We start from the raw sequence: 26,976 nt of genomic DNA, 5'->3' as shown, positions 1-26,976 counted from the left end.
AGTAACCCTCTCCAAAGAGGAACGGGGAAGGTAGAAAAGGCTGGAGCTGGCTCCTGTGACACTGGCTGGCGGGGAAGGTAGAAAAGGCTGGAGCTGGCTCCTGTGACACTGGCTGGCGGGGAAGGTAGAAAAGGCTGGAGCTGGCTCCTGTGACACTGGCTGGCGGGGAAGGTAGAAAAGGCTGGAGCTGGCTCCTGTGACACTGGCTGGCGGGGAAGGTAGAAAAGGCTGGAGCTGGCTCCTGTGACACTGGCTGGCTCCTCTGTGGTGCGAGTGGGCGGGAAGTCCCTCCCGCGGGGCCCTGTGGGCAGCGCCTCCAACGGCCTCCTGAGGGCGCTGCGAGGGAGGTGCTGAGTAGGCGGCTCTCCAGCGAAGGCTGCTTTCACTTGCGGGCTCTCCTGCACTCACTTCACTCACTGGCTGGGGAGGTTTCCTAGCCTGCTGCGTCTGTTCCCTGCCTGTGCTCAGCACTGCTTCTGCTGGGCTGCCCCAGACGCTGCTTCGCCCGGCCCGACGGTGACATGGGCTTCCCCACAGTCCCGGGGGCTGGCGGCCGGTGCTGGGGGCCTGTGCTCCTAGCTCTCTTCCTGGCTGCCTCCGGAGGTAAGGTCAATGGAGCCTGGGCATGGGGCACGGGAGAACACAGTGGGTGAGGGGGGTGCTGGCAGGCTGCTGGGACGCCCTGGGAATCCCCTTCAGCCTCCTGTGCAGCCCACCCGTGGCTGGGAGGCTGCTGGGACACTCTGGGAATCCCCTTCAGCCTCCTGTGCAGCCCACCCGTGGTTGGGAGGCTGCTGGGACGCCTTGGCAGGGGCAGCAGCAGCTCTGCCAAGTTCCCTGGCTGGGCGGTGGGCATATCTCTGTGCTCTGACAGCTGTCCAAGCAGCTACCTATCCAGTCCTTCCCTGTCCAGAGAGCCCAGGGTGAGAGGGGCTTCTGCAGAACAGGAAATGGACAGTGTGAGGACAGCCCCGGTGTGTTCTAGTGGATGCCACTGGCTTCTGACACCTGTGGCACCTGCCTGCTCCTCCAGGAGGTATGGCATTCTCAGTCTGTACCCTGACCCCAGTTACATTCCCAGATCAGCCTTGCACTGGTCCACTCCCAGGTGTGGGCACCCATGTTGTCATTATCCTAGAGGGGTCTGATGGCTGAGAGTTGAGTGGTCAGTTGATTTCTGGCACCCTAGAGAAGCTGAGCTCAGGGACCCGTGTGAGGCACTGGAGGGAACATGGGACACTTTCCCAGCTTGGCCTTGAGTGCCTTCTGGGTCCTTGGATAACTTATGGCTCAGCTCAAATGCAGGAGCGCTGTACACAGAGGTGCTACTTTCCTCTTTCAAAGTCCAAACTGTCACACCTCCAGGTGATATCCTGGCTAGGACACAGGAGCTTCTGGGGGAGGGCAGAGGTCCTAGCACTCACAGCCTGGCCTCTGGTTCTTGTCTGCCCAGCACTGAAGAGGCTGGATCTCCAGGGAAGAGGCAGCCAGCAGGCGGCCTGTGGAAGCAAACCTTATGGAGAGGGCCCAGGGAAAGTGTGAGTCATGCAAGGAGTCAGAGGGAGGCAGGAGGGAGGTGGAGAACTTGGCACAGAGACCCAACGAGTGGGTCAGAAGGAGAGGAGGGACAAGGTAACAGGCAGAGTAGGAGACGGAGAACCTGGAAAACACCTCAGGAACAAGTGGGTGCCTGCAGGTAGCATGATACCCTGTACTTGGATGCTGGCCTGGGTCTCTGACAAGGGTGAGGGAGCCTATAGACAGAGCTGCCTAAACTCCAGCCTGGATTCTCCATCCCAGGGAGACAGTACGGGGGAGGGGTGTCAGTCTTGGCACCAAAGCCATGGCTCGTGTCAGGACTTGGGTTCCAGAAGGCTCCATCTGCCTTAGCCCCTCCTCTCCAAGTGACCCTGAGAAGCCCTTTTGGTTTTTAACCTCTCCTTCCCCTCCCCTTGCTGGGCTTCTCCCTGGTCAGCAGCCCCAGTTTGGGAAACTGAGTTCTAGAGAAGCAGGACTTAGAGACCCAGTTTGCAGAGCAGCCAGGAGCAGAGAGGCACAGAGCCCCTCCCTCGGTATTATGGATATAGCCAGGAGCCTTCATCCCTACTCACATAGCTTGGTACTCCACTCCTCCTGGGCCCAGCTCAGGGAGATAGTTAGTGCTTGAAGCAGCTTCCATGGAAAGGAGTCCCCTTGTTTTGAGACTCAGCTCTCTTAACTGTAATTTGGGCATACTAATGACTATTCACCCTACTGCCTGGGACAGTGTACCAGGGAGATGCCACATGGGAGGCCTGGCTGCAGGTGCGATCAGGAGGGTCTATGAGTTGGAAAGATGTGCTCACCGGGCAGCTAAGGTGCTATGTTGCCCTGGGCAGGATTGCTCAAGTCAAAGTCTTCATATGTGGGAAGGTCAGATGCAGGTGGCTGGTGCAGGCCTGTTCTCTAGCTCTGCGGTTGGACCATCACCCAGGAGAATGGTGGTGGTGAGTATGGCGCTCAGGAGCCCAGTGAAATTTGAAGATACCCCTTTCCTGGGTGGCTCAAGGTGACATGGCTGTAGGGAGGCACCCAGGGAGCCAGGACCCAGCAGACCCAAAGGATGGCTGGGCCTCTCTTTCCCCTGTAGGCGGTCCTAAGACCTATGGCAGTTACTGCCCTTGCCGCCTCCTCCCAGGCTGACCCGGACTCTGGGCTAGCACATGGAAGTGCACTGGGGCCAGGGAAGAGAGACCCTACCTTCCCCTTCAAGGTAAACGGAGCTGCAGGGCCTTGTTGAGCAATCTCATGGTGCAAGCCTCTGACTCAGCAGTGGTCAGTCCTGAGGAAATCTACGACCCTCTGCCCAGAGGCCATGGGGTGGTGAGAAACAGCCTGCAGGCCAGCCAGTGGGCATGAGCGAACATCTACCCAATGCCAGGGGCATCCAGCAACACGGCCATGGGGCGGTGAGAAACAGCATGCAGGCCAGCCAGTGGGCATGAGCGAACATCTACCCAATGCCAGGGGCATCCAGCAACATGGGGAGCTCCTCTCTGAGCTGGGCTGGCTGCTCCTGATTCTCTCCAAGCAGGGAAAAGGTTCCCTCCTGGGGCCTGAACTTCTTGGGACAGGTCAAAGGGGAGGAGCACTGCCTGGAAGCTGAGAGGCCGCTTCCCTGGATGCATACACAGACAGGCCTATGGCAATGGCCCCTCCGACCAGCACGGACTGAGCCCCACATACTGAGTTTGCGGTGCCAGGTTTTAGGGCAGCTATTCATCCAGGAGCAGTCTGGCCTCGCCAGGGGAGGGTGAGCTGGGGATTGGGAATGCAGCTTCCGATTGACCCTCGGGTCCCCCTAGCTGCATGGGCGTGCCCCGTGGTACCCTGTGTGGGAGCAGCAAAGGAAGGGCCCTGTAGCGTGTGCCTTGCTTGCCAGGACCTCTGTACAGCTCTGCTACTTAACAGTGGCTTTGGGGGTCAGTAAGACCTAGATTCAGATCCCAAGATGCCATTTATTACTGTGATTTTGGACAAGTTATTCAGCATCTCTGAGTAAGTTCTCTCATCTCTTAAACGGGGGTGATGACAGTACCTCTCTGAGAGGGACTGCTGTGCCAAGTCGGTGCACAAACACTTAACAGTGTGCCTGGCACCTGGTGAATACTAGGTGGCATCATGCTGCTTCCTGGCTTCCAGAGGGCACGTGCCCCTGGCTCTGCATTGAGCTCCTTGCTGCCTGTGGGGCCCCATGGAATGGCCAGGGCACGGGGGGCACCGGCTGGTTTCACTGGGACTGGACTCTAGTCCTGGAGGTCTGACGGGTGCACAGGCTGGGTCAACCACTTTAGATGGAGATTCTCTTCCTGAAGTTCCCCAGAGACAGGGACTTTTCAATCTCTGGGGAACTTGTCAACTTCAAGGCAAGTGTGGCTCAGGGGTTGCTTGGCTCCGTGAAGTCTTTCTTGCAGCTGATCTGACACTCGTCCTGTTTGCTTTGGCTGACCATCCCCAGGAAGACAGACAGTGGCCACCATCATGCCATCAGTAACTCAGTAATTACTGATCAAGCAAGTCCAGGCCCTTTAAGCTTCCTAGGAAGGATCTCATTCCCCATGGGGACACGGGGTTGTGGGACACGAGCACACATCCCCCCTTGACGTGAGCCTTGGGCAGCGGGGAAGGTGGTCTCAGCGAGGCTGCTTGCTCCCTCCTGAAGGATCGTTCTGAGAGGGTGTTTCTGGAACTTCAATCATTTGTTTATCACCTTTGGGATTTCTGTAGCTGCCTGTCATCATAATGCTTATTTTTCTTTAAATCTACTCATTTTTTTACTTAAGTAAATAGGTTTTAAAAGGAAACTTTATGTCACTGCCATAAATGGGAAGCCAGTACTACTTGCCATAAATAGAACAAAATCATAAAAGTATATAATAGAAAGACCAAATAAGGGTATTAAATTCCAGTTAGAAACTATAGCCTGGGGGAGGTGCCAAGCCCCAAACCTGCTGTCCTTTGCAGAAAACAAAACAAAAACAACCCCAAAACCAAACCAAAACTAAAGGAGCTTAGCAAATGATTTGGCATGTAGACATGTTGGCAGAAAACTGGGACTCTCTCTTTGATGTAATCAGGACTGAAAGAGAATTGAAAAGGGGAATAACATCTCGAGGAGATTCAGTGTGTTTAATGCTGTAAAATTAAAGCTACCTGTGTGTAAATGTCAGCTCCTCTCCATAGTCACAAAAGCAGATCCTTCAGTGTGAGGAGCATTAGCTGGTGGCAGGGGACAGTTCAGCCCTCCTGGAGGAAGGGAAAGAGGCCAGTGCAGACTCAGAGGGTTTTTCTGGGCTTTTCCAGCCCCAAATTCTCTCAGCCCCTGTTGCCTTCCTCAGATAAATACAGAAGCTCTAGCCAGGTCCTCCTCTATGCTAGGGCCAATGGGCCACCCCAATAACCATTAGGGGGAGAGGGAGCTTATAGCCTCACTGGCAGGGGCCTAAGCAAGCTAGGTCCTCATGGGTCAGGCCCCTGTCCATCAGCAGCAAGGAGGTGGGGCCTCCAGTCAGTCCCTGGCTACCTGTACACATAGTTCATGGCCCCAGACCTCTGGACTCAGACTACCTGGGTTCAAATCCTGGCACCAACACTTACATTTCATGAATTCTGTGTAAGTTACTTAAGCTCTCTGTGCTTCAGTTCCCTCATCTGTAAAATGGAGATGATAACAGTACCTACCTCATAGAGAGGGAGGATTAAATAAGGGAATCCATATAACAATGACGAGAACAATACCCGGCACAGAGTGAGCACCAGCTTCTACTACCCCGCTGAGCCTCCTGCACTGATGGTAGGGCAAGAGAAGACTTGAACCCAAACCTTTGGAAGTCTCCACAGCACGTGATCTGGAGGGTAGCTGGCAAGAGCAGGTAGTCTGGGCTGCACACAGTCACCCTCAGGGAGGGCCCAGGGGCCTGGGAAGGAGTCGTCCAGAGAAGCATCTCTGGCAGGGTCTCAGCCGTGCCCAGGCCCTCCCTAGGAGACAGGCTGGCCTCCAACCTCAAGCCCCGGATACATGGATGCTTTCCCAAGGTGCTGTAAGTGCTGCTTCCTCCAATAGAGCCTGGCTTCCCCTTCCGGGACTCCTTGGTCCCCTGTGAATGGACACTTCCTGCAGGGGCAGGTATCAATAAACACATCTGAGATGTCCTTTGTCCTCGCTGGCCACAGAGCCTCAAGGGTGGGCCTGCTGGCTTCAGGCCCTCAGCCCCTCTCCCAGGGCACATCCTGGAGCTGAGCACTGGCAGACTCAGGCCTGACTGGTCCTTGCCTCTGTTTCCCTCTGTGCTCTGCATCTTGGTGAAGGAGGCTAGTCTTTCCCTACACCCTTCCTAGATGATTCTGGGGACAGAACCTGGCAGGGAGCTGGAGACAAGTCCATGTCTGTTGAGGGCCCCCCGAGGGCAAGGCCCTGGCCTTTTGCATCTCCTACAAAGCCAGCAACAGCAGGTGGTCAGTAACTGTTACATACAAGCCCTAGTAGCTGGACAGACTTCAGCTGTTCGGGTGGCGCCTCTGGCCCAAACAGTCAAGATGAAGGACCCACCTCCAAAGGCTGGGGCGTTGCCTTAGCAACTGGGAGCTAAGCTTCTGCCCTGTCAGGGAAAATACACAAGCCTGTCCACACCCACACACACCCATCCCGTGCACGCCCACAGGGTTTCACGAGGCCCCTGCTGGGTGGAAAGAGGTGAAGGTCACGAAAACTAGCTCGGAAGCCAGACAAGAGGTCCTTTCCCCTGCACTGGAACGGAACCTTGAATCAGAGGCTGAACACCCCCACCCCACCCTGAGGCTGAGAGTCCCATAGCCAGAAAGCACCAGGAGCCAAACTAGATTCTGGGCAGATGTCCCTTCTGGACACTGTACTCCCACGGCCTCTCTGCCTTGGGCCTGCCTCTTGTTGTGACCTTGATAAATATTTGTGGAATGCAAGAATGATGTTTTCAGTTTGGGCCCAAGGCAGAGGAAGGGCGGCTGTGTGGAAAGCAGTCCATTCGAGGTCAGCTCACTCAAAGTCTTGGGAGGGTGAGGTGTCAGCCCTGTCCACTGGAGAGATGGGGGTTCGTCTTGTCTGCAGTCTGCTGTGTCTAGGGTATGGGTCTCTGCTCAGCCACATGGAGCTGTGTGGCCTTGGGCAAGTTGCTTGATTCGTCTGAGTCCGTTTCCTCATCTTTAAAATGGGGATAATAATGTCTACAGCAGGGGGTGTTATGAGAATTAAATAAGTGCTCAACAAATCCTAACACAGAAAGAGTACTCAAAACACCTGTGATCACCTCTGTGGCCTATTTCTTGCTGTCGGTCAAATAAGTTTGTAAATATGATATATATGTTTGCTCGCTTATAGTTTGCATTGGGTGTGGGGGACAGGCTGTAAGCAGGCAGGGTGGTTATAGCCCAAGGCTTAGTTTTAAGACTAAGCTTTTCCCTACACCCTTGACTGTTGCATGATGTGGGGTGGTGCACTCTCATGAGGAATCCCATTTATGCCTCAGATAAGAGACTTTGTATCAGAGACTTCCTTGTTTGTATATTGGATGAAAGGTTTTGATTTCTACACTATAAAATGGGGCAGAGAGGGAGCTTGCTCTCTCTCGGTTCCTGAGATTAGCGTTAGAGAGGAGAGCAGAGAAAGGCCACATGGAGGAGAGGAGAGGAAGCCAAGATGGCGGAATGTTGAGGGAGAAGCCAGTTTGTGCGGAGTTTGTGCAGAGAGACGGAGATGGGGAACAGAGGTGAATAAGGCTGGTGAGGTAGGAATCTTTGATTCTAGGAAACTTGGATAAGTCAGTGGCTTTGGGAGCCCTGAATGGAAAGGGAAGTGTTTTCCCACTGTGTGTATTTCTTGCCCGCCGGGTGCAAGCTAGGATTAAAAGGTAATGGCCCACCAGTTCTTGGCTCTGTTGTTTCATTACCGTCTGTCTGAATAAAATGCGAACCTACATGGGCCAGGCGGCTGTGGTAGTGGCCTTGGCTATTGCTTTTCACTTGCCCTGTTCCTCTGCCCTGAGGAAAGACAGGCCTTCCCTCCTGCTGCAGGGTTTCAGAGCTGGGGGGTGGAGGGAGTGCTAGGAACTTGGGGAATCTTATCTAGATTAGAAGAAGAACGGGAGAACAGGACCTTCCCAAGGGCACACAGTAGGGGCATGTCTAAGTGGGGACAGGGGCCCAGGGATTTGACTACCCAGACCAAGATTTTAATCCTGAGACCTGGAATTTCCCAGGTTCACAGCATTCTTCCTCCAGGTGGTGTCTGCCTTTCTATCCGTGGCGGTAGGCCTGGGCCCCACGGGCAGCACAATGACTGGACAGTTCCTCCCCGGGCACAGGCTCAGGTCCCAGGTCGTTTTCCTGTGTACATACTCTCCGCCACCCTGGAGCCGGGGCCTTCCTCCCCACCCACTCTCCCCATTCTCTGACAATGACCCAGGTGTCCAAAAGAATCTGCTTTGGACAATAACCAACATCCTCCTGCCAAATAATTATACTTCCAGCTGGGCTCTGGAATACCAAAGGACTATATATCCCCCCCAAAAACACATGTGCGAATGTGCAGCTGTGGATGGCACGGGGCATGCTCACTATTTGCCCTTTAGTGCCCTCCCAAAGGACACGCTGCCCTCAACCTTGATCTGGCTTGAGTCTCGGACACAGCAAACGAGATGTTTTCTCTTCGCACAGGGCAACCCCCTGTGGACCCTTGGTCCACTCCCATATAGCTCTTTTGTTAAAACTGAACACTCCCCCTCACACCCCCTAAACTTGAATCTTAGCTTTTCCTTTTTTCTAAAAGGGGAAGAGGTTCATCTGGGGTATGTGACGGGTTGGCGATTGAGCAATGCCCCTCCTCCCATGGCCTCTGAACCCCAGTTCTCTCTGTGCCCCCTGTGGGTTTTCAAGGAAGTTGCCTCTAGGGTTGAAAAGCCCCACTCACTGCTGTCTGGGCAATTCTGTGGTCATTCACACCATTGCTTGAACCTTGAAGGCTCTGGGCTACCCCGATTGGAGGTCTTGCTGCTTGCTCCCACCCTGCTCCGCCCACCCCACCACAAGCTCGGCGACCCAGCCACACCTCTGTCCCCTCAGCAGTCTCCACCTGGCTTGCTTTGTGCTCCTCTTCTTGCTTCCACTCTACTCTGCCTGTCCCCTGCCACCCCTTCGGATGTGTGGCTCCAAGTCTGCACCAGCCCTCCTGAGAGCCCCCCAGGTGTGTGTGCTCTTGCACATGCTGCCAGGTCTGCATTCAGCTCCAGCCTTGAGGCAGCTCTGAGGCTGGGAGTGAGCTTGGGGAAAAGAGAACCTGGGCACCAGCTGGGCGAGGTGCTGGTGGGAGCTACTATGTGGCCTGCTGGCGACAGGGGGCGCACAGGGCAGAGAGAGCTCCAGGGTCTACGCTGTGGGTGTGTTTTTGTTCTTCCTGGGAGCACCCGGGAGGGCCCTCTCCCTAGCCACTTCCCACCTCCATTTACTGGCACAGCCATAGTTCTGAGGTCACTCCTGCCCAGGCCTGTGAGGGGCGTCCAGGCTCACCGCACAGCTGGGCAGCTGGAGCTCCTCTTTCCTTAGGTCTGCTGAGGAGGTAAGAGCAATGAGTCGGCAGCTGGGGGAGACTTGGCTAGTCCCTCCTCTGCCAGACTTCCACTAGGGACCTTGGTGGATCATCCTCTTTGGGCTTGAGGGTCATATCTCTGTGTGATGAGCTTGGGCAGACAGTCCCTTCGGGTTAGCCCCAGGAGCCGCACTCATGGGTCACAAGCTCAAATGTCCACAGGGCCCTGCAAATACAGTGAGAGAATGAAGCAGGCCAGGTACAAACATTAGGGAATAGTAAGGACTGTGGTAAACCGGAATGCCGAAGGACCATCTTAATGGGAGGCTGCTACTCCACTTTAGCATTGTAGGAAAGCTGGCAAAGAGAAGCTAAGAGTCAGAATTTTCATATCAAATTCCTGGTTTTTCAATGATGGCAATCTTAAAAAAAATGTAAAATAATTTGAGGGTCAAATAAAATATTTCTGAAGGCTAGATGTGGTCTGTGGGCTACCAGTTTCTGAACTTTTTTTTTTCAACCAGTACAGTGTCTAACTGCCTGAATGTTTTTAAAATTGATTTTTGGAGAGAAGGGAAAGAGAGAGAAAAAAGAGAGGGGGAGTGAGAAAGAAGGGGGAGAAGCAGGAAACATCTACTCGTAGTAGTTGCTTCCTATATGTGCCTTGACCAGGCAAGCCCAGGGATTCGAACCGGCAACCTCAGTGTTCCAGGTCGACACTTCATCCACCACAGATCAGGCTCTAATTGCCTGAATTTAATTCTTGCTCTTGTATTTATTTGCTGTGTGGTCTGCAGTTAATTACTTAACATCTCTGTGCCTATTTCCTTATCAGTGAAATAGGAAAAAACCCCAACACCCACCTTATAGGGTTATTAGATATGCCATAAGGCACTTAGCATGGCACACAATACATTCTATTTCTTCTAGTTCTAACTAGATCCTGCTTTACTGAAACCCCCATTCTCCAGGCTCTGAGTTCATATCCTCCAGAACTTCAGGCAAACCACCTTCCCTTTCTGAGCCTCTATATTTCTGCCTGAAAAGATCAGCATTTTGAAAAAGAAGTCCTGAGATTTCTGTTTACCTTAGCAATGACTGTATTTTTTAAAATCTGGGGCTCCGAGACATGGCTCCCTCTCACTCGTGGCTGGTGAATTGGAGGCTCTTGTGTGTTCTGTCTTCCTTAACTTCTGGGGCCCGAAACGCCACCCTTGCAGACATATTGTCTGGGATCTACGGCTTTGCTGTCTCCCCACACTCTGCTTTAAATATGCTGGGCACCACGAGGAGGCCAAGGCTCAAGAGGTTAAGTAACTTATAGTATTGGACTCCACTGCAGGCCGGTCCAACTCCAAGTCTACGCCAGGCTGCCTCCTTCCTAACTGGGACAAGGCTTTCAGATCTGCAGGTGGGTCCCAGGCTCTAAAGGCAGGGGAGGGGCATTGGAAGGAAATGGTGTTTTCTTGAGTTCAGGCAATGGCAAAGAAAAGGACGTATCTGTTTGGATTCCGTACATATTTCCACACTCTCTTTCCTTGTCTGCCTGATCTATAGCTACTCCAGTTAAATGAAATGCCAGTTAAAATGAAAATATCACTAATGTATAACAATCCTAGCTGTCTCTGCAGAGAGCATTAGAGCTCACATCTTCTGTTCTCATCTTTCCCTCCTTCAGCCCTTTCATAACCATGTGTTGCGGGTAATACTTTTCTCATTGCACACCGAGGAAAATGGGGCTCATACAGGATAGAGGAGCCAGGACTTCAGCCCTGTTCTTCTTTTTTTTTTTTAGATTTTATTTATTGATTTTTAGATAGAAGGGAGGGGGAAGGGGAGAAAAGTAGTCGCAGTAGTTGCTTCCTTGGCCGGGCAAGTAGTAGCTTGCCTTGACCGGGCAAGCTCAGGTATTCGAACCAGCGACCTCAGTGTTCCAGGTCGATGCTTTATCCACTGCCCACCACAGGTCAGGCTCCAGCCCTGTTTTCAAGGGCCAGTGTTTTTAAAGGTCAACATAGTTAAATGATGAAGGATTGGGGTAAGATAAAGAGGACCAGGGATTATATCATTGACTTACTGAAAATAAAATGAACTAAAAAGTATTTCTAAGAAGACTGGATGGCAGGCGGGTGCATGGATGAGATGGCCTTTTATGCGTTCCTAGTCTCTTCCCTGCGACACCTGGGGTTTTCCTGTTTCCCCACCACCTGGCCCAGAGCAGCCTCTCTACTTGCTGAAACCCTATCTGTCCATCAACCTCAAAGGCCCTCCCTCCTTTAAGAAGTCTCCTGACCATCTGCAGGAAGATTGTGTCCTTTTTCCTCCCAGTGCCCTGAGGTTGGCACCAGTTTGCTCTTTAGCCAGTGGGGTTGCTTCGTTCTGAATGCAGGCTTGTCTGCCCACCTAGGTCATAACCCCCCAAGGGGAGGCCACGTGTTCAGCATGCAGATGAGGTTCTGCACCTGGCACAGGCCTCGCCCTGGAGCTCACTGATGAGGAGGTAGGAAGGCACTCTAGCCTCAGGAGTGGGAAGGGTCAAAAGTATTGATGGTCCCCAGTAGACTGGTCCAGGACAAAGGGCTGCTGTTCCCAAAGTGCCTTTCTGCTTCCAGTCCTGTCTCCCACCTGACAGTGCTGGGCACGGAGGCCAGCGTGCCTGGGAGCGGCCACGAGCACTGCCACGGGGCCCGAAGAGGTGGGGGGGCGGAGCCACGGTGGGTGCTACACTCAGAAGACGCACATGCTGGCTGGGCTCCGTCTGCCACCTTTGGCCAGTGTCCTCAGGGTGGGGGGACACCCCTGCTCAGGAACCTCCCATGGCTCTTCCCGCAGAGTCTGGGATAGAGCAGGTTCATGAATAAGCAAAGGTCGGGAGTTCAGCTGGCCTGCCCAGGGCCTGTGGCTAGGGGACCCACATCTCGGAGCCCCAGGCCAAGGTTCTGCCCCGCTCTGCAGCCACTGAGAGTGGTGCTGGCTCAGGAGGTGACAGGTTCTCGTCTCTCTGAGCAGGTCTAGTGACAGCCTTCAAGGTCGCCACGCCGTATTCCTTGTACGTGTGTCCTGAGGGGCAAAATGTCACCCTCACCTGCAGAATCTTGGGCCCCATGGCCAAAGGACACGATGTGACTTTCTACAAGACGTGGTACCGCAGCTCCCGGGGCGAGGTGCAGGCCTGTTTAGACCGCCGGCCCATCCGCAACCTCACGTTCCACGATCTTCACCTGTACCACGGCGGCCACCAGGCCGCCAACACCAGCCGGGACCTGGCCCAGCACCACGGCTTAGAGTCGGTCTCTGACCACCACGGCAACTTCTCCATCACCGTGCACAACCTGACCTCCCTGGACGGCGGCCTCTACTGCTGCCTCGTGGTGGAGATCAGGCACCACCACTCCGAGCAGAGGGTCAATGGTGCCATGGAGCTGCAGGTCCAGAGAGGTGAGGACTTCCTTCATGGGACACCCTGGGGGCTGGTCCCTGTGGGGATGGCACGTGTGTCCATCTGGAAGGGTAAGCAGAGAGGAGGGCAGTGCGACTGCAGGGGCGCGGTGCTGAGTGCAGGATGGTGTGACTGTGTGTGACAGTGTCTGGAAGGGGGTGTGATTCTATATGGGCGCAGTGGCCCTCCAGGTGTGTGTGTGATGGGGTGGCCGTGGTGCGTGGAGCAGGGTGTCAGTACCCTAGCCATCTGGGTGTGATGGAGAAGGAAGGTAGATGTGGCTCTGTTTGCGACAGTGGGACTTTTTAATGGAAGAGTGTGTATGAACTGGGAGAGTGACTGCTCATTACAGTACTATGGCCGTGAAATGCGACCGGGTGTGAGCTGGTGAGTGGTTGAATGGCTACTGGGAAATCACAGTACCATGGCCGTGAAATGGGACCTGGGTGTGAGTGGTGAGTGGTTGAATGGCTACTGGGAAATATTTACGGGACTGTCTCTGTCCAGGTGAGAGCACAAGGGGTAGTGGACTGGACAGAGGTGTGGGCATGGGCAGGTATTCACACGCTCCTGGGTGGCATGAGAACGGGCAGGGCATGCCCGGTGTACGGTAAGAATGTGCCCGTGTGTGTGAGCGCGTGCATGTGCGTGTGTGTGCAGGTTCCACCGGGCAGTGCTGCCAAGTGGGCAGCAGCGTGAGTAGCTGTGATGGGAGAGGGGCACCCCAGCCTGGACATGCTCACTGGCATCCTGGGTCTGACAGCCCCCTAACCACCCCTCTCTTTGCTCCTACAGGGAATGAAGCTCCACCCAAGTGCATCGCATACCCATCCTCCCCCAGGGAAAGTGAAAGTAAGGGATTTGCCTCCGTCAGTAGATTCTCATCCTATCGCCCCCTGGGTTCTCTGCTTTCCTCTGTCCTCCTGGACCTAGACCGCATCCTAAACTCTGATCTCGCCACGCAAGCCCCCTGAAGCCCACTGCGCCCCCTCCGCTGCTGCCCTCCCTTTCGCTTCCTCCTTCACCCAAGCCGGGTGGCTGCAGCCCGCGGGAGCCCAGGTCCTTCCAAGCCCCAGAACCCGAGACAGCAGGCTGACGGGTCCCTGCTCCTGGCTCCCTGGTGGGCCTGTACCCTGGTGGTGATTTTGGCCAAGTGCCCCCTGACAGGTACTGGGTGCCACAAGCTGCTGAGCTTGTTTTCAGTGGGTCCGCCTCCTGCCCACCAGCCCTCTGCCACATGGGAATGTCAGAGAGCTATTGGGGAGGAGTCCTAAAGGCTTGGATTCAACTACTTAAAATGTCCTTGTTCTGTGCATGGGGAAGGGAGGAGGGAGAGGCTCAAGGAGACAGACTACCTTTCCTGGATCTCCTACTACCTGTATGTGCCAGGCCCTGTGCTAAATCCTTCCAAGTGTTGGTATCTCAGTAGATTCTCATAAGAACACTAAAGCAGGCATCACCATCTTCCCTTAACAGACATGGAAATGGGGGCCCATAGAGGCAACTTGACTTGCCCAAATTCACATAGTCAGCAAGGGTAGCACTTCCCTCCGCCTTCTTCCCAGCTCAGGGGTGTGTGTAGAGCAGTGGGTAACAGCCTCCTGGTGTATGCCCAGAGGAGTGCCCTGTGGGGGAAGGGGACAGTGGGCACTCAGAGACCTGGCAAGAATGCCTAGCAGCTTGGAGACGGGAGGCAGAAGGGAGACATCTTTGGAGCGCCCCACTCTTCTGAGAGGAGAGGGTCTTGGCTTCCACAGCTTCCTACCCATCAGTTTCTATTGGGCATCCACTGTGGACCAGCCCTGGCCAGGCCCTGGAGGCACAGAAGTACAGGCCTGCTCCATGCCATCCAGGAGCACGTGACAAAGACCAAGCCGGGAATGGGAGCCGCTCAACCACAGCCTCAGCCAAAGCCCAGTGCGAAGGCTGCTGTGACTTTTTACTCGAACTCCTCTTTTTTTGTGAACCAAAACAGACCAGCCAGGAACAAAATTAAAACGCACATTTTGGTCTGAGCCAGACCCACATGGAATTAAGAAACTCTCTGGTTGAAGGCCCTCTTCCTGCACACCCCAGAGCTCACATGTCACTCTGCACCAGGCCACTATTGTCCTCACTTCCTCCACCAGCGACTCCCTGGTGAGGGTGGAGAGGGGCCTCTGAGCGGCTCCTTCCTTCCCATGCAGCAGTCTCAGGACTGAGCAGACACACATGCCTGTGTACAGGGCAGGGTGACTGCGCCTGGCGGGGCGCATGAGTGTTCACTTCCCCATTGCTCCTTCCACCCTGAGCACCCTCCTAGTCCCACTTCTCCCTCCAGGAGCTCCTGCAGAGCTCCCAGACTGCAGTCACTTCCGCCACTCTCCCCATCTCACAGGGGGAGAAGCTGAGGTTTGGGCTGGTGAAGGGACATGCTCCCAGTCTCTCAGACCCAGAGCCAAGAGGAGATGCCAGAGCGCCCAATTCTCAGGGTGCAAGCCCTGCCTGGGTGCTGGGCTGCCCTCCGCTGTCAACACTGAATTCCTGAAATTAGTTGTACAAGTTAAGTCTTGGAGAGAGACAAGAGATGCCTGAGGGGACGATGCTAGAGAAAGAGGGTACAAAATGGAGAGGGAGCTGACATTGGCTTCATGTTTCTTGATCCAGACTCTAGAGAAGCAGCTGCTGGAAATAAGGGATCGGAAGTCACTTGGGAAATCTTAGGAGTGCAGCCAATAAGAGCCAGAGGGTGAGGCAGAACCTTGAATCTGACTGCCAGAGGTGGGTCAGGCTTCCTTTGCTGGGCACCTCTGCTCCCAAGTTTTCACACTGCCTCTAATTCATGGAGATATGCAGCCTCACCCCGGTTCTGTCTACAATGTTTCCCTGAGGGCCAAAGGCAGTGTTTGCTTCTATCCCAGCTGCTGAGGGCAGGAGGATGGTTCTGATGACCTCTGGCGTCCGCTCCCAGTCCCCTTCCAGACTCTTGGTTCTGGAGGTCTGGAGACTAGAGCTGTGGTGGAGTCTTTGGCACTATGGCAGGTGTTGTCTCAGATAAGAAGAAACTCAGCTGTACTTTTGGGTGGGGCGAGGGGGGTGGACAGCATGTCCATTCTCTGGGTACCATGTGCGCCCTGAGAAATGGGAGCAAGTATGCCCCTTTCCTACTCACAGAGGGGCAAGTCAGTATTATCTAAGGAGCTGATTCAGGGTCCAAAAACTCAAATGCCCCCAGGACCAAGGAGCTGGTGAATAAGATAGTCGAGAGGGGTGGAGACTGTGGCTAGCACCCAGCTGCCAATCTATAAGTACAGTTCCCACTGCTGCACGACAGGAGGGGGGCCCAGGGTTGTCACAGCCACTAAATTTTCTAGCAAAGTGAGAAGTCCGGATATTATGTGAACTCTCAATTTAAAATGTGGAGGTCATTCCAGTGAAAGGCAGTATGGTAAAGTGCTTACAAGCACAGACCCTGAAATCAGCCAAGTTGCTTAACCTCTCTGTGCCTTAGTTTCCTCATCTGTAAAACAGAGATGATTATAATTGCACTTTCTAGGCTGCTACAGGGCTAAAGTGAAGTTCAATATGTAAAGGGCTAAGAACACACCCTGCACAGAGTAAGTGCTATGTTAAGTGCTGACTATTATTACATTTAAGGCAGACTTGTAGGCCTGGCTTCCAAAGTCAGCTCAGCCGTTCCCCAGTCCCAAGGCAGTCTGGCAAGTAGGTGACAGCCGACGGTGGACACATCCTGTTTTTTACTGGTTTAGAAACATTTGTCTAGTGACCCAGGTGCTCAGTGGGCCTCAGGGCTGGCCACTGGGTACTGCTGCGGGTTACCTTTGGAAAGATCCCAGTCCCTGCTCTGACACAGGGCCCTGCTGGCTTTGGTGCATGATCAGCCAATGGTGCTCCGGCTTCGTGAGCTTTCCCTGCTCACTGCGCCCCAGTTTCCTAGTGTGATCTCTGGGAGGGGGAGGTAGGAGGACAGCTAGTCTATGAAATCATATGAGAGCCCAAGTCAGCCTGAGGTCAGGGGAGGCACAAGAAAGGGGTGAGATGAGGAAGCTGGTGCCCCAGGAGCCCCAGATTGCTAGGGGCTGTGGTTTTCACCCACCTCAGGGAAGGGCAGCCCATCTCCCCTCCCTGGAAGCAATCTCCCTACCCGTGAACAGAGCAGAATGTTTTGGTTTGCTTTTATCCAGACCCTTCCCTGGGGAACCAGGTAGCCCAGCCTGACTCCCTCCTCTATATATACCCATGGGTACTGGCAGGGCTGGGAGCCCTGAGCAGGCAGGCCCCTCCCATTCCATCCTGTTCTGTAAGGGCCTGGCACAGTCCTCAGTGCTGGCCTGGCAGCTGCCTTTGCCAGTGTCTGATCACCTTCCCAGGATAAGCCTAGCTCTGGATGGCTACTAAGCAGAAACCAACAACCGCCTCCCACTACCACCACCACCACCACCACCCCCACCACCACCACCACCACCACCACCACCACACACACACAATGTACTGGCTGTGCTTGTGGGGAGGGGTGGGGAGCTGTCATGAGACTGGGCTTTGCAGAGGAGCCCATGGATTCAGAGAGCAAACTGAGTCCCCAAACTCCTGCCCCCCCTCCCTGTCTCATCCTAGCCTTAACTCTAACACCAAGTTGTATGCACACCAAGTCCTGACTCCCTAGAGGGGCTGCAGATGGGGCACCTTTGCCTGGGGGCAGGATTAAGGCAGGGCGGTTGGGCAAAGAGGGAGCCGGAATTAGTGAGCACCTGACTAACCTCATCAGAAGTTACTTAGCACCAGTTGGTGAAGACCTGCTTTGATGACTAGAAATGAGCGCTCTGCTAGTGCCACAGTAAGGCCCTGTGATGGGGTTTAGAAATACTCATACGTCTGAATTTCAGAATGCTTTTAGTTTCAACATTCCACGTCAAAACGCAGCCTTGCCACGACCTGCGGGGGAGCCTGCTGTAATACGAAGTCAGTCAAAGTGAAGTTGCTTTGTAATTAGCATAGCCACTGTTCCTGCACTAGCGGGTACTTCTAGAGCACCTGGAAACAGTTTGTTCTCTTCTGCGGTGTGAACCAACCCTGAAACCTTGTTTACGCCATCGTGTTGTTTAGCAATACAAGGAGATGAAAACAGCTCTTACCCAAATAAGTGGTGCAAATGCAACCTTGAGACCACAGCCCACGCACCTTCCCAAAGCTCCCTGGGGCCAAGTTGACACTGTGACAGCATGTCCTGGCCCATCTTTTGGGAAGGGCTAAAATTGGGAAGGAAATGCATTTACGCTGGTTGTGGTTCTGAGAGTGCGTCTGTTCCCAGCTAAACACCTGGACTCAGCAGAGTTACTGAAATAGAGCAAGCCTCCCGGGCTGTTGGCCTATCGCAAAGTGTTACAACCTTTGCGGAGGGTAATTCAGAGATAGAGGTAAAGAAAATGCACGTCCTCTTTGGCTCAGCAGAAACCATTGCTAGGAATTTATTACAGATGTACTTGCCCGAGTGAGCAAAGATGCACACACAAGTTCATTGCTACATTATTGGCTATGTTGAAAAATAGAAGTAACTTACATGTCCACTGTAGGGGAATGTTTCAGTTCATTTTTGGTGAGCCACATGACAAAGCCCTAGGCAGAATGAAGGAGATCTCTGTGCCGATACAGAGAGATGTCCAAGCTATGTTAAGCGGGAAAAGCAATCGTCTCATGAAAAAGCTGTATCTATACATAGATCTCTCTCTCTATATATATATATATATGTGTGTGTGTGTATATATATATATATATATATATATATATATGACGTATATGCAGAGAACATAGCTAAACCATGCACAAGAAAACTGCGGACACTGATTACTTCTTTGGAGGAAGAAACTTCAAAATAATTTTTAACTTAAACTTTTTTGTAATTTAGAAAGTTTAAAAATTTATAATGTCAGACAAGGACTCCTGTTTCTCTAGTTCTCCCCATGACTAGAAGTATGAGGTCCCTTCCAGAGGCTCTGCCCTGGGGCCAAAGGGTCTCCTAGGAGAGCAGTGTGGTTCTTTACTCATTTATTCTTATTGTGGTAAAACATAAAGTCGGCCCATTTAACCAATTTTAAGTGTATGGTCCAGGGGCATTAATTATGCTCACAAGGTTGTGCAGCCATCGCCTCTATTTTCAAAAGCTTTTCATCACTTGGGCTCCCTATGACCTTGAACTCTGTGGCGTGGGGGTCTGTGAAAGGCCTGCCCTCCTTCCTCAGGAACAGCCTGTGGCCCGGGACAGCTGAGCTGTCCCCAGTGGCTGGCTGAGACCCTCTTCCCTGGAGCTGCCTCAGCTGTAAGTGCCTGGCCTCACTTCTGTGTCCTCTGGGTCCACTTGGGGAGAAAGCATGGGGCTCTCTTTGGAAAGGGGGTCCCTAGGCCTTCCATATCTCTGCAGGGTACGGATGGTCTGGGTATGAGACCTGGGTGGGTCCCTCTGATGCCTGTCCTTCCCTCTCTGGGCTTTAGTTTCCCCTCAGGAGAAACGATGGGAATGGGCCTCACCTTGGCTGCCTCTCTGCCCTTTCAGACATCACAGCTGCTTCTGTGGCTACGGGCGCCTGCATTGTGGGCATCCTCTGCCTTCCCCTCATCCTGCTCCTGGTCTACAAGCAAAGGCAGGTGGCCTCCAACCGCCGTGAGTATCCCTGCCCTCCTGGGATGGGGCTGGGGTGGGATGTGAGTGACCTGCCCAGCTGCCAGCTCAGCCTGGGGATTAGCAAAGGAAGAGGCAGGCACAAGTCCCCTCTGCTCGGCAGGGGGGAGCTACTGCAGGCCTAGCAAGGAGCTGAGCTCAGTGGTGGACAGGAGAGGACGTAGACATGCCATTTGCAGGGCCTGAGTGCCCACCAGGCCCAGTCGGTGCTGGGTGAGCACTCAAATATCTGTTGATGAGTGAGTAATCATACGGAGTAGTTCAAATTGGTTTATAAAATGCTACCACTTAGAGACCCCGTGGAGACCTGCTTCATGTACAGGGGGGCTTGTTTTGTCATTAGCATAGCAATCTTTGGGACAAAAATGACCTTTGGATTATCTTAACTGGGAGGGATCTTGGAGATAACTTAGTTCAACTCTTTCCTTTTACAGTTGAGAGACCTAAAATCTACAGGCTTAAATAATTAACCAAATGAAACTTAATTTAGTAAATAGCAGAGGCTGGGATTCAAACTCGGAGCTTTCAACTCATGCTTTTTCCAGGGAACATAATCCCACCCTATAATAAAAATGCTCATTAGCAAGAGCGTCACAGCGAACAACCCCTAACTGGCAAGGATACTGTGCCTGGAACCCCACCAAGCTTGCACTCCCACTGAATCCTCATAAGGACTCTGAGTTTGTTTTTTCCATTGTCCCCATTTTACAGCTGAGCAAACTGAGGCGCAGAGAGTTTAAGTAATGTGCTTTAGGAGCTGCACAGCGAGTAAGTGGTGAAGCCACACTTCACGTCAGGGCCACAGACACCTTTGCATACTCCTCTGCAGGTGACAGTGCCCTTTGCCCTTCTTCTGGCCCTACCCATAAGCCTTGGCCAGTCTGAGTCCTCCGGGAACCCGAGAGCGGGGATCCCTCTGCACTTGACCCTCGCCTCCCCTCCCTACATCTTCCCCTCTGCTCGGCTACTGAGGTGACCGAGGGAGAGCTGCTCCGTCACCAGGTGGCTTTTGGATCACACCTGACTTCCATTGGCTGAACTGTAACAACTTGTACCCCACTCTCCTGGGGCCCAACATGGAGCTCCAGAGTGGGTCACTCGGGGGTTGTGGCCACCTCGCCCTTACTCTCAGGTCATCCGTATCTCACAGAACTCACCACAGCCCACCTACAAAATACCCTGAGGTTGGGGGTGGGGAGCAGAGAGAGGAACGTGGGGGCTCAGCCAGGAGGAGAGATCGCTGCACCCCGCCCTCAGCTCCCGCTCATCTGTGTGGCATTTCTCTGAGGGCGGGTGAGGGACGAGGACAGAGACATACTCTGCTAGGCTCGGCTCCGGATAAAGAGGTGATTTCTGGGTAATTTCTCCTGACTACAGGGCTGCCTCCATCAGGGAGCAGGAACTGGGGAGCAGATTCCAGGCAGAGGATATTGGGGAGCACTGTGGTTCCTGCTCTTGTTGCCGCACAGCCTTCCTCACAGTCCCCGGGGTTGCCCTGACTCCAGCCCCTGTGCCAGGCTGGAGGGAGGAAAATCAGAAGGGGGACATCCCTAGGCTAGGACACTTCGGGGGGTGTTTTGAGGACATGGGGAAAGGAGGGTCAGCCCCCATATCTTTCACTCCATGCACTGGGACACCTCTGAGGGCGCCCCAGAGGGAGGGACCAGGGAGGGACAGATGAACTGGATGCTGAGAACTGGCCCAGGACAGGGAGTGAGTGGGCACACGGCGCCAGTGGGGCTGCCATCACCAAGGTGGAGCACATTCCTGAAATCCCAAACGCACCCCGTTTCTGTTATGGCAGCCACGTCATAGCTCCTCATCCCTCAATTTAATATATGCAGTAGTAGAAAAGTGTCAGTAATTTATCTTTTGATAGAAATACTTTGAAACCAGTCCTTCCACCTTTAAAAAAAAAAAGTGGAAGAACTAATGAGTTGTCGTTAGAGACAGACACAAAAATGCCAGAGGTGACAAAGCCAGAGAAAGCAGGCGCAAGATGGAGACAGAGCGGAGATTTGGGCCTTTTTTTTTTTTTTTTTTAACTTAGATTTTACTTAGATTCTAGAGAAGCAGCTGCTGGAATTAAGGGGACAGAAGTCACCTGGGAAATGCCAGGAGTCGGGCCACAGGGCAAAGGCCGCGTGGCCCGGAGCCTGGTGCAGAGGGTATGCTCAGGAATGAGCCCCACTCAGGAAAAGAGAAAGTGTCGGGAGCACCGAGGAGGGCAGTCTGCTGCACAGGCCGAGGGGTGTGGAAACTGATCCAGTATGAGGCAGACTGGTTTCCCAGCTCTGAAGTGGGACCACCAGTCCTTAGCCCGGAGGGTGGCGGAGAGGACGACAGAGGGACTGTAGGGAATCCACACACCAGGTCCCTGATAAACAGTACCATGATTCTAACACCACAGAGACTTTTGGTACTTTTATGCAACTTCCCTGTGTTCTGTTATCGTGCCCCTCCCCCACCATGTTTCCCCATAATCACCAGCGGAAAAGCTCTTAAAAACAAGAAGGCTCCGTGGGAGCACATGGCAGCTGCCAGAAGGAGGGAAGTTGGGCCACTGCATCTATTGGTGTCCAGTCTGGGGATGGGCACTCCAAGAGTAGGGCAGGGTGGCAGCAGCGTGGCTGAGAGAAGGTGCTGGAATGGCTGGGAAGTGATGGGGTCTCAGGCCCCCTAAGATTCCTTTAAGAAATGTCACCTCTGAAGTCACCCTATCATGCAATGCAGAGATGGGGCAGAGACGCCCAGGAACCCCAAAAATAAGAACTGACCTTGCAATGTTTCCACCCAGTAAATCATGGAGAAAGACCAGACTGCGGCCAATGTCCAAACAGGAAATACCAAATTCAGGAGCCAGGCCTTTGGTTGACAAATCCTGAATGTCTAAGGCCGCCTAAGTCAAGCCATAGGAGAAAGCATTGGCTGCCTTTGATCTCCTGGTGACAAGTGCTGTCCTACACACTTGTAAAACGCAGCCCAAGTTTCATCTGTCACTGGTCAAATGCGGCACTCACCGAGGCCTCACCTGCGGGATTCCATGGAGTCCTGCTGGATGGGCCTCCTGATGGACAGGCGTGGGAAGCAGGGGCTGAGCACAGCCCTGCCTGGGCTTGCTTCTGTTCCCCCAGGCACATCTGCCAGCAGGGGCAGGATGTTGTCTGGGAAGGCCTTCTTTTTGTGACCAGGTTCTCTGTCTGTCCCTAGGTGCCCAGGAGCTGGTGCGGATGGACAGGTAAGGCCCATGGAGACCTTCCTAAGAAACTTTCTGCTGCTGTCCCCACCTGACTCAAAGCTTGGCAGCTTTCTCTATTCTTACCTCTGGGGCTTGTGGCTCTGTAGGAGTGTGTCTACACCTGAACTGTGGCTCAATTAGTGCAGAAGGGGTGGGGTAGCTTTCCACCAAGACAGACTGACTCTCCCCCCACCCTATGCCAGGATCCTTTCCTCTCTCTTCCTTGGTGTCAGAACACAGACACAGCCTTCCTGGTCCTCCCTGTGCCCTGGGCCAGCTGTCAGGAAGGAGATATTTCTGGGTAGAAGCGGCCCTGTTTCGCTGCCTAGCACAGCTGGTTAGAAGAGCATCTGCCACCGAGGCCTGCACATCTGTGTGGGTTGGCTGTCCTTGCCACCCCTCACCAGCAGCTGAGCTCCTACCCTGCTGGGACAGACCATGCACCCACCTTAGTGGTCAGTGGGGGGGGGGGGGAAGCAGCTGAGCTGGGGCAGACACTGAAACATGCAAAAAGGCAGCACACCTGGACCCGGGGCCCCTCCCTGCAGGGCACCTCCAGGAGAAGGCTGTCAGGCTACTGCCCGTAAGGGCAGAGGCTGGCTGGGCTCAAAGCGGGGTGCAAGGTCAGGGATGGAGTTGATAGGGGAGTGTGTGCTGGTGCGCCCTGGGCAGAAGCTGGCATTGTAGCCTGGCATGGAGGGCATGCTTGGGAATGAGCCACACTTAGGAACTGGTCCTGGTACCTCCAATACCAAACCCAGAGCTACTCTGGGTGTTTGAAAGGGATGCTTTTCAAGAAAGGTCAAAGAAAGCCCTAGTGATCCTGCTGAAATCTCAGGAGGTGGAGGGGTCTTTAGAGGTTGTCTCACTCCCAAGAGGGAAGAGGGTTAAGAGAACCCCTCCTTTTAGCTCAAGACCAGCTGTGGGGACATTTCAATCCTAATGCCATTGACCCTACTGACCAAAGAGAAACTTGTCCCCAGATTCCTGAGGCTGAGGTGCTAGAAGTGCTTCTTGGTAGGGCCCAGGGCAGACAGTCACTACGGGGCAGAGCTGGGGTCAGATGCCCTCAGCTCAGAACAGACGGTAGAGGGTAGCCCCGGCCTTTTCCTTCTGGCCCTGGGTCCTTCCTTCCTGCTGGGAGAGGCTGCTGAGGCTGGAAGTGGGAAGGCAGGTGACGGGACGGAGCAGAGAAGCAGGGCAGGTGGGAGGGCAGAGACCCAAACCCCTGGGCAGCACAGATGACCTTCAGTTCTGACTCTCTGGCAGCCACGTTCAAGGAATTGAAAACCCAGGCTTTGAGGTCTCTTCGCCCACCCAGGGAATGCCGGAGGCCAAGCCCAGGCCCCCACTGTCCTACATGGCCCAGCGACAGCCTTCTGAGTCTGGGCGGCACCTGCTCTCGGAGCCCAACACTCCTCTGTCTCCACCGGGCCCCGGGGATGTCTTCTTCCCATCCCTAGGTGAGTGCTTCCCAACACTGGCCTGCGAGGTCATGGCCTCCTCTTAACCTACACAGAATCAGCGTGACTGCCCACCCTCTCTGGGAGTACTCACTGTCTCCTGGTGTGGCTTTGGGGGTGAAGGACAGAGGAGCCCCCATTCACTCTGCTTCTCCTCTCTTTTGCAGACCCCGTCCCTGACTCTCCAAACTCTGAGGCCATGTAGGCCAGCTAGGGGCCAGTGGCAGGTGCATCTGGGTCAGGCGGCCCTGTGAGTGGTCCCTTGGCTTCGGCCCTGGCTCCCCTGTCCCCCCCGCTCTGAGCCCAGACTCTTTGAGAATCCTTGATGGCCAGATTCTTAACCCCTCTGGATGCTGCATGGCAGAAGGAGAAGTATTGGATCACTCAGCCTCTTGTCTCAAGAATGGTGGGGTGCTGGGATCCCACCCCAGAGACCTGAAGTTCATCAGCTACAGATGCCAAATGACCTATATCCTGGAAGCCCCATATTCCCAGCTCTGTGGCAGCCTCTCTGGGACATGAGCTCCGGACTCGACAGGACAGAGGGGACAAAATGGGCACTGAGCGGACCTCCCAGTGCCCCCCGCCCAGGAATGAGATGCAGGACTAGATGTGGAGAGCTTCTTTCCCACTGCAGGACTAGATGTGGAGAGCTTCTTCCCCACTGCATTGGATGCGTTCCCTCATCTTGCCTGGGGTGCTTGTCTGTCAGACTCACTCTGTAACCCTGGGGCTCTGGGGCTGGGCCTGCCTGCCCCGTGGCTATGGGAGCCTTCCCAACTGCCTCTGATCAGAAACCTCTCCGAGGAGCTGCCAACAGCTTAAACAAATCTGGGGCTCCCATTGCCTGCGCTGTGGTCTCCAGAGTTCTCTGGCCAGAGGCCCCAAAAGAGGAAGTACACATTGGGGGACAGTGGGCGTTGTGAGCCAACTGGCATCTTGGGCAATGGAGGCTGGAGCAGAGATTGCACACCCATCCTGGGGGTGAGCAAGAGCCCAGGGGCCTGGTGGGAAGGTGAGTGGGGAGGGCTCCACTACCCTGCCTTCGTCATCAGCCTCCTCCATTGCTCAGCGTGGCCAATGGAGAGGGTGACCACATAACGGGTTGTCTAAACTGTGACACTTAAGAGTGAAGAGGGAGAGGGTGCTATTAGAATGACATGGGCACCAGCTGCCAACCCTATGGACAGATTGTAAGAGTTGGGTTTAAATTCCTACTCAGCTTCTGAGATGCTTGAGGCCTAGGAGCCCACCCCCCATTGTTCTTTGTCCCATTCAATCAGCTGGGTGTTCACTGCAGTGACCCGTCAGGGGGGAGGAGCAGGACAAACCATAGAAAGGTTTGTATCCACTCCGCTCTTCACTCTGTCCCCACCTCCCGCTTCAGGGCGTAACTTCCCTTTGTTTTACACACACAGGCACGCAAGGGAAGTCCTTTGTGGAGTTTTGATTAAAGGGCTGTAAAGCTGGAGAGAAGTGGGGAGGTCTGTGCACTCAGGGGATGGGGAAGGCGCGACCTAGGAAGGGGGAGGGGCGAACTTGAGCTGGGTGGGAGCCCGGCACTTGACTGCAGAGGGCTTAGCTTCAACCCAGCACTCGCATTCTTCTGCCAGCTGCCTACATTGACTCCATGGGGCTGGGCCTAGAGACAGGACTTCAGGCCCGAATGAGGGGCCAGCAGGCAGGAAGAAGCTGGCTTGATCACCTGGTAGGGGAAGGGGGGAGTGGGAAGGGTGGAAGAAAGGAATAGCTCCAGGCTGTCCAGCTGCAGTGAGCTCCAGGCCTGCAGCTGGAACCAGAGGGCTGCTTGGGCGCAGGGCATTGCTTCCAAAGCTCCCCTGGTCATGTTCAAGGGCACGGCCACGAGCACCCTGCTGAGCCTGGGGGCCTCGAGGAGAAGGTGAGCACGGGCCTTGAGGCCTCACTGACACCTCCAGCGGCAAGAACACCCCAGCCCAGGCTCCTGCTTTGCCCCTGGGAGGTCCCCTCTTCTATTCCATCCGCTCCCATGAACACTTAGTGCCAACTGCCACAGAAAGAGGGTGCTGTTTTCACACCTTGTGGGGGTCCGCGGGGCAGGGATGGGCAGGATGACACCTGCTCAAGGCAGAGCCGGGCTACCCCTGGAGTTGGACAAGCCCACAGACCAAACTTCCCATTTCCTCACGTGGGAAGGGTGCTCCTGCCCTCCAGGGAGCCTGGCCCGGCCCAGCCTCAGCTTATGCCCTGGAGGCAGAGATAACTTGTGAGAACTTGGCTGCCAGACCCAGGCTGGCTGCTGTGTGGAGGCAGGGAGGAGGCCCCAGAGCAGAAAGCCACCACACTTCCTCCCCAGCTTCCTCCTGCATGGCCTCGAGCCCTTCTTCTCTGGACCCTTACAAGTTAAGCACCAGCACCTCAGTTTCGTGGTTTCCTGTTTTCAGTGAAATTTACTCTGAGCTCCAGGCTCCATCTTCATCCATGACCACATACCCCACCCCCAGCAGCCCTAAAGGTCCACTCCCTGCTGCTGCCGCTGCCGGGGAGGGGGGTGCTGGGATAGAAGAAAGACCAGGCGCCTCTGCACTCACCCCTGGGGCAGTGTGACCTCTGCAGCCCCAGTGGCTGGTCCCTATGGGCCCTGGCTCAGCACCTGTGAGCTGGGGAGCATGGAACAGAGTAGGGGAGTGGGAACATGGTGCCTGCCTCCCAGGGAGTTGGGAGGAGTTTGGGGCCTGCAGAAGTCAGCTGCAGGGTGGGAGGCTCAGGCATAAGCCCCGTCTGAGGCTCTGGGAGGGAAACTGTGCTGTTAGGCAGTAAGTCATTGGGAAGAGCTGTGTCAGGAATTTTGGGGCCTGTAACCCATCTCCCCACGTTTACATTTAATGAGGACCAGCTTCTAGTCCCTCTAAGGGATCGGAATTGACACTCCTTGAAATAGGCCACAAAGGTGGCTGGAGTTGCTGCTGTTGGGTCAGGCTGGCCCATCCAGGGGGACTGTGGTGATGGGCTCTGGGATGCAGTGCAGAACCACTGGGCCTACTTCTCAAAAGGCTGCCCTCACTTCTGCCTGGCCAGAGCTTCCCGCTG

The 26,976-nt window shown here is 54.5% G+C and overlaps 2 protein-coding genes across 5 annotated transcripts in view; one reads left to right on the top strand and one right to left on the bottom strand.

Annotated features, from left to right (window-relative positions):
* Nucleotides 1–26,976, bottom strand: part of LOC136312774 (cadherin-23) — a 75,605-nt gene that overhangs the window by 38,891 nt on the left and 9,738 nt on the right. The window lies entirely within an intron of this gene.
* Nucleotides 359–25,372, top strand: VSIR (V-set immunoregulatory receptor). 3 transcript variants are annotated; one of them, XM_066242327.1, is made up of 7 exons: nt 359–603; nt 12,186–12,532; nt 13,329–13,385; nt 19,081–19,188; nt 22,417–22,444; nt 23,714–23,907; nt 24,075–25,372. In XM_066242327.1, exons 2-7 carry the CDS (start codon nt 12,199–12,201, stop codon nt 24,110–24,112), a joined length of 759 nt encoding a protein of 252 aa, XP_066098424.1. In that variant the 5' UTR covers nt 359–603; nt 12,186–12,198; the 3' UTR covers nt 24,113–25,372. The 3 variants fall into 3 exon arrangements, with proteins under 3 accessions (XP_066098424.1, XP_066098422.1, XP_066098423.1); XM_066242325.1 differs by having other exon boundaries at nt 12,104–12,532; XM_066242326.1 differs by lacking the exon at nt 359–603 and adding an exon at nt 9,061–9,124 and having other exon boundaries at nt 12,104–12,532.

Source organism: Saccopteryx bilineata, chromosome 9 (genome assembly GCF_036850765.1).
Source record: "Saccopteryx bilineata isolate mSacBil1 chromosome 9, mSacBil1_pri_phased_curated, whole genome shotgun sequence".
NCBI lineage: Eukaryota > Metazoa > Chordata > Mammalia > Chiroptera > Emballonuridae > Saccopteryx > Saccopteryx bilineata.
The sequence above is the reverse complement of the archived record's forward strand: the minus strand, read 5'-3'. Positions and strand labels throughout refer to the sequence as shown.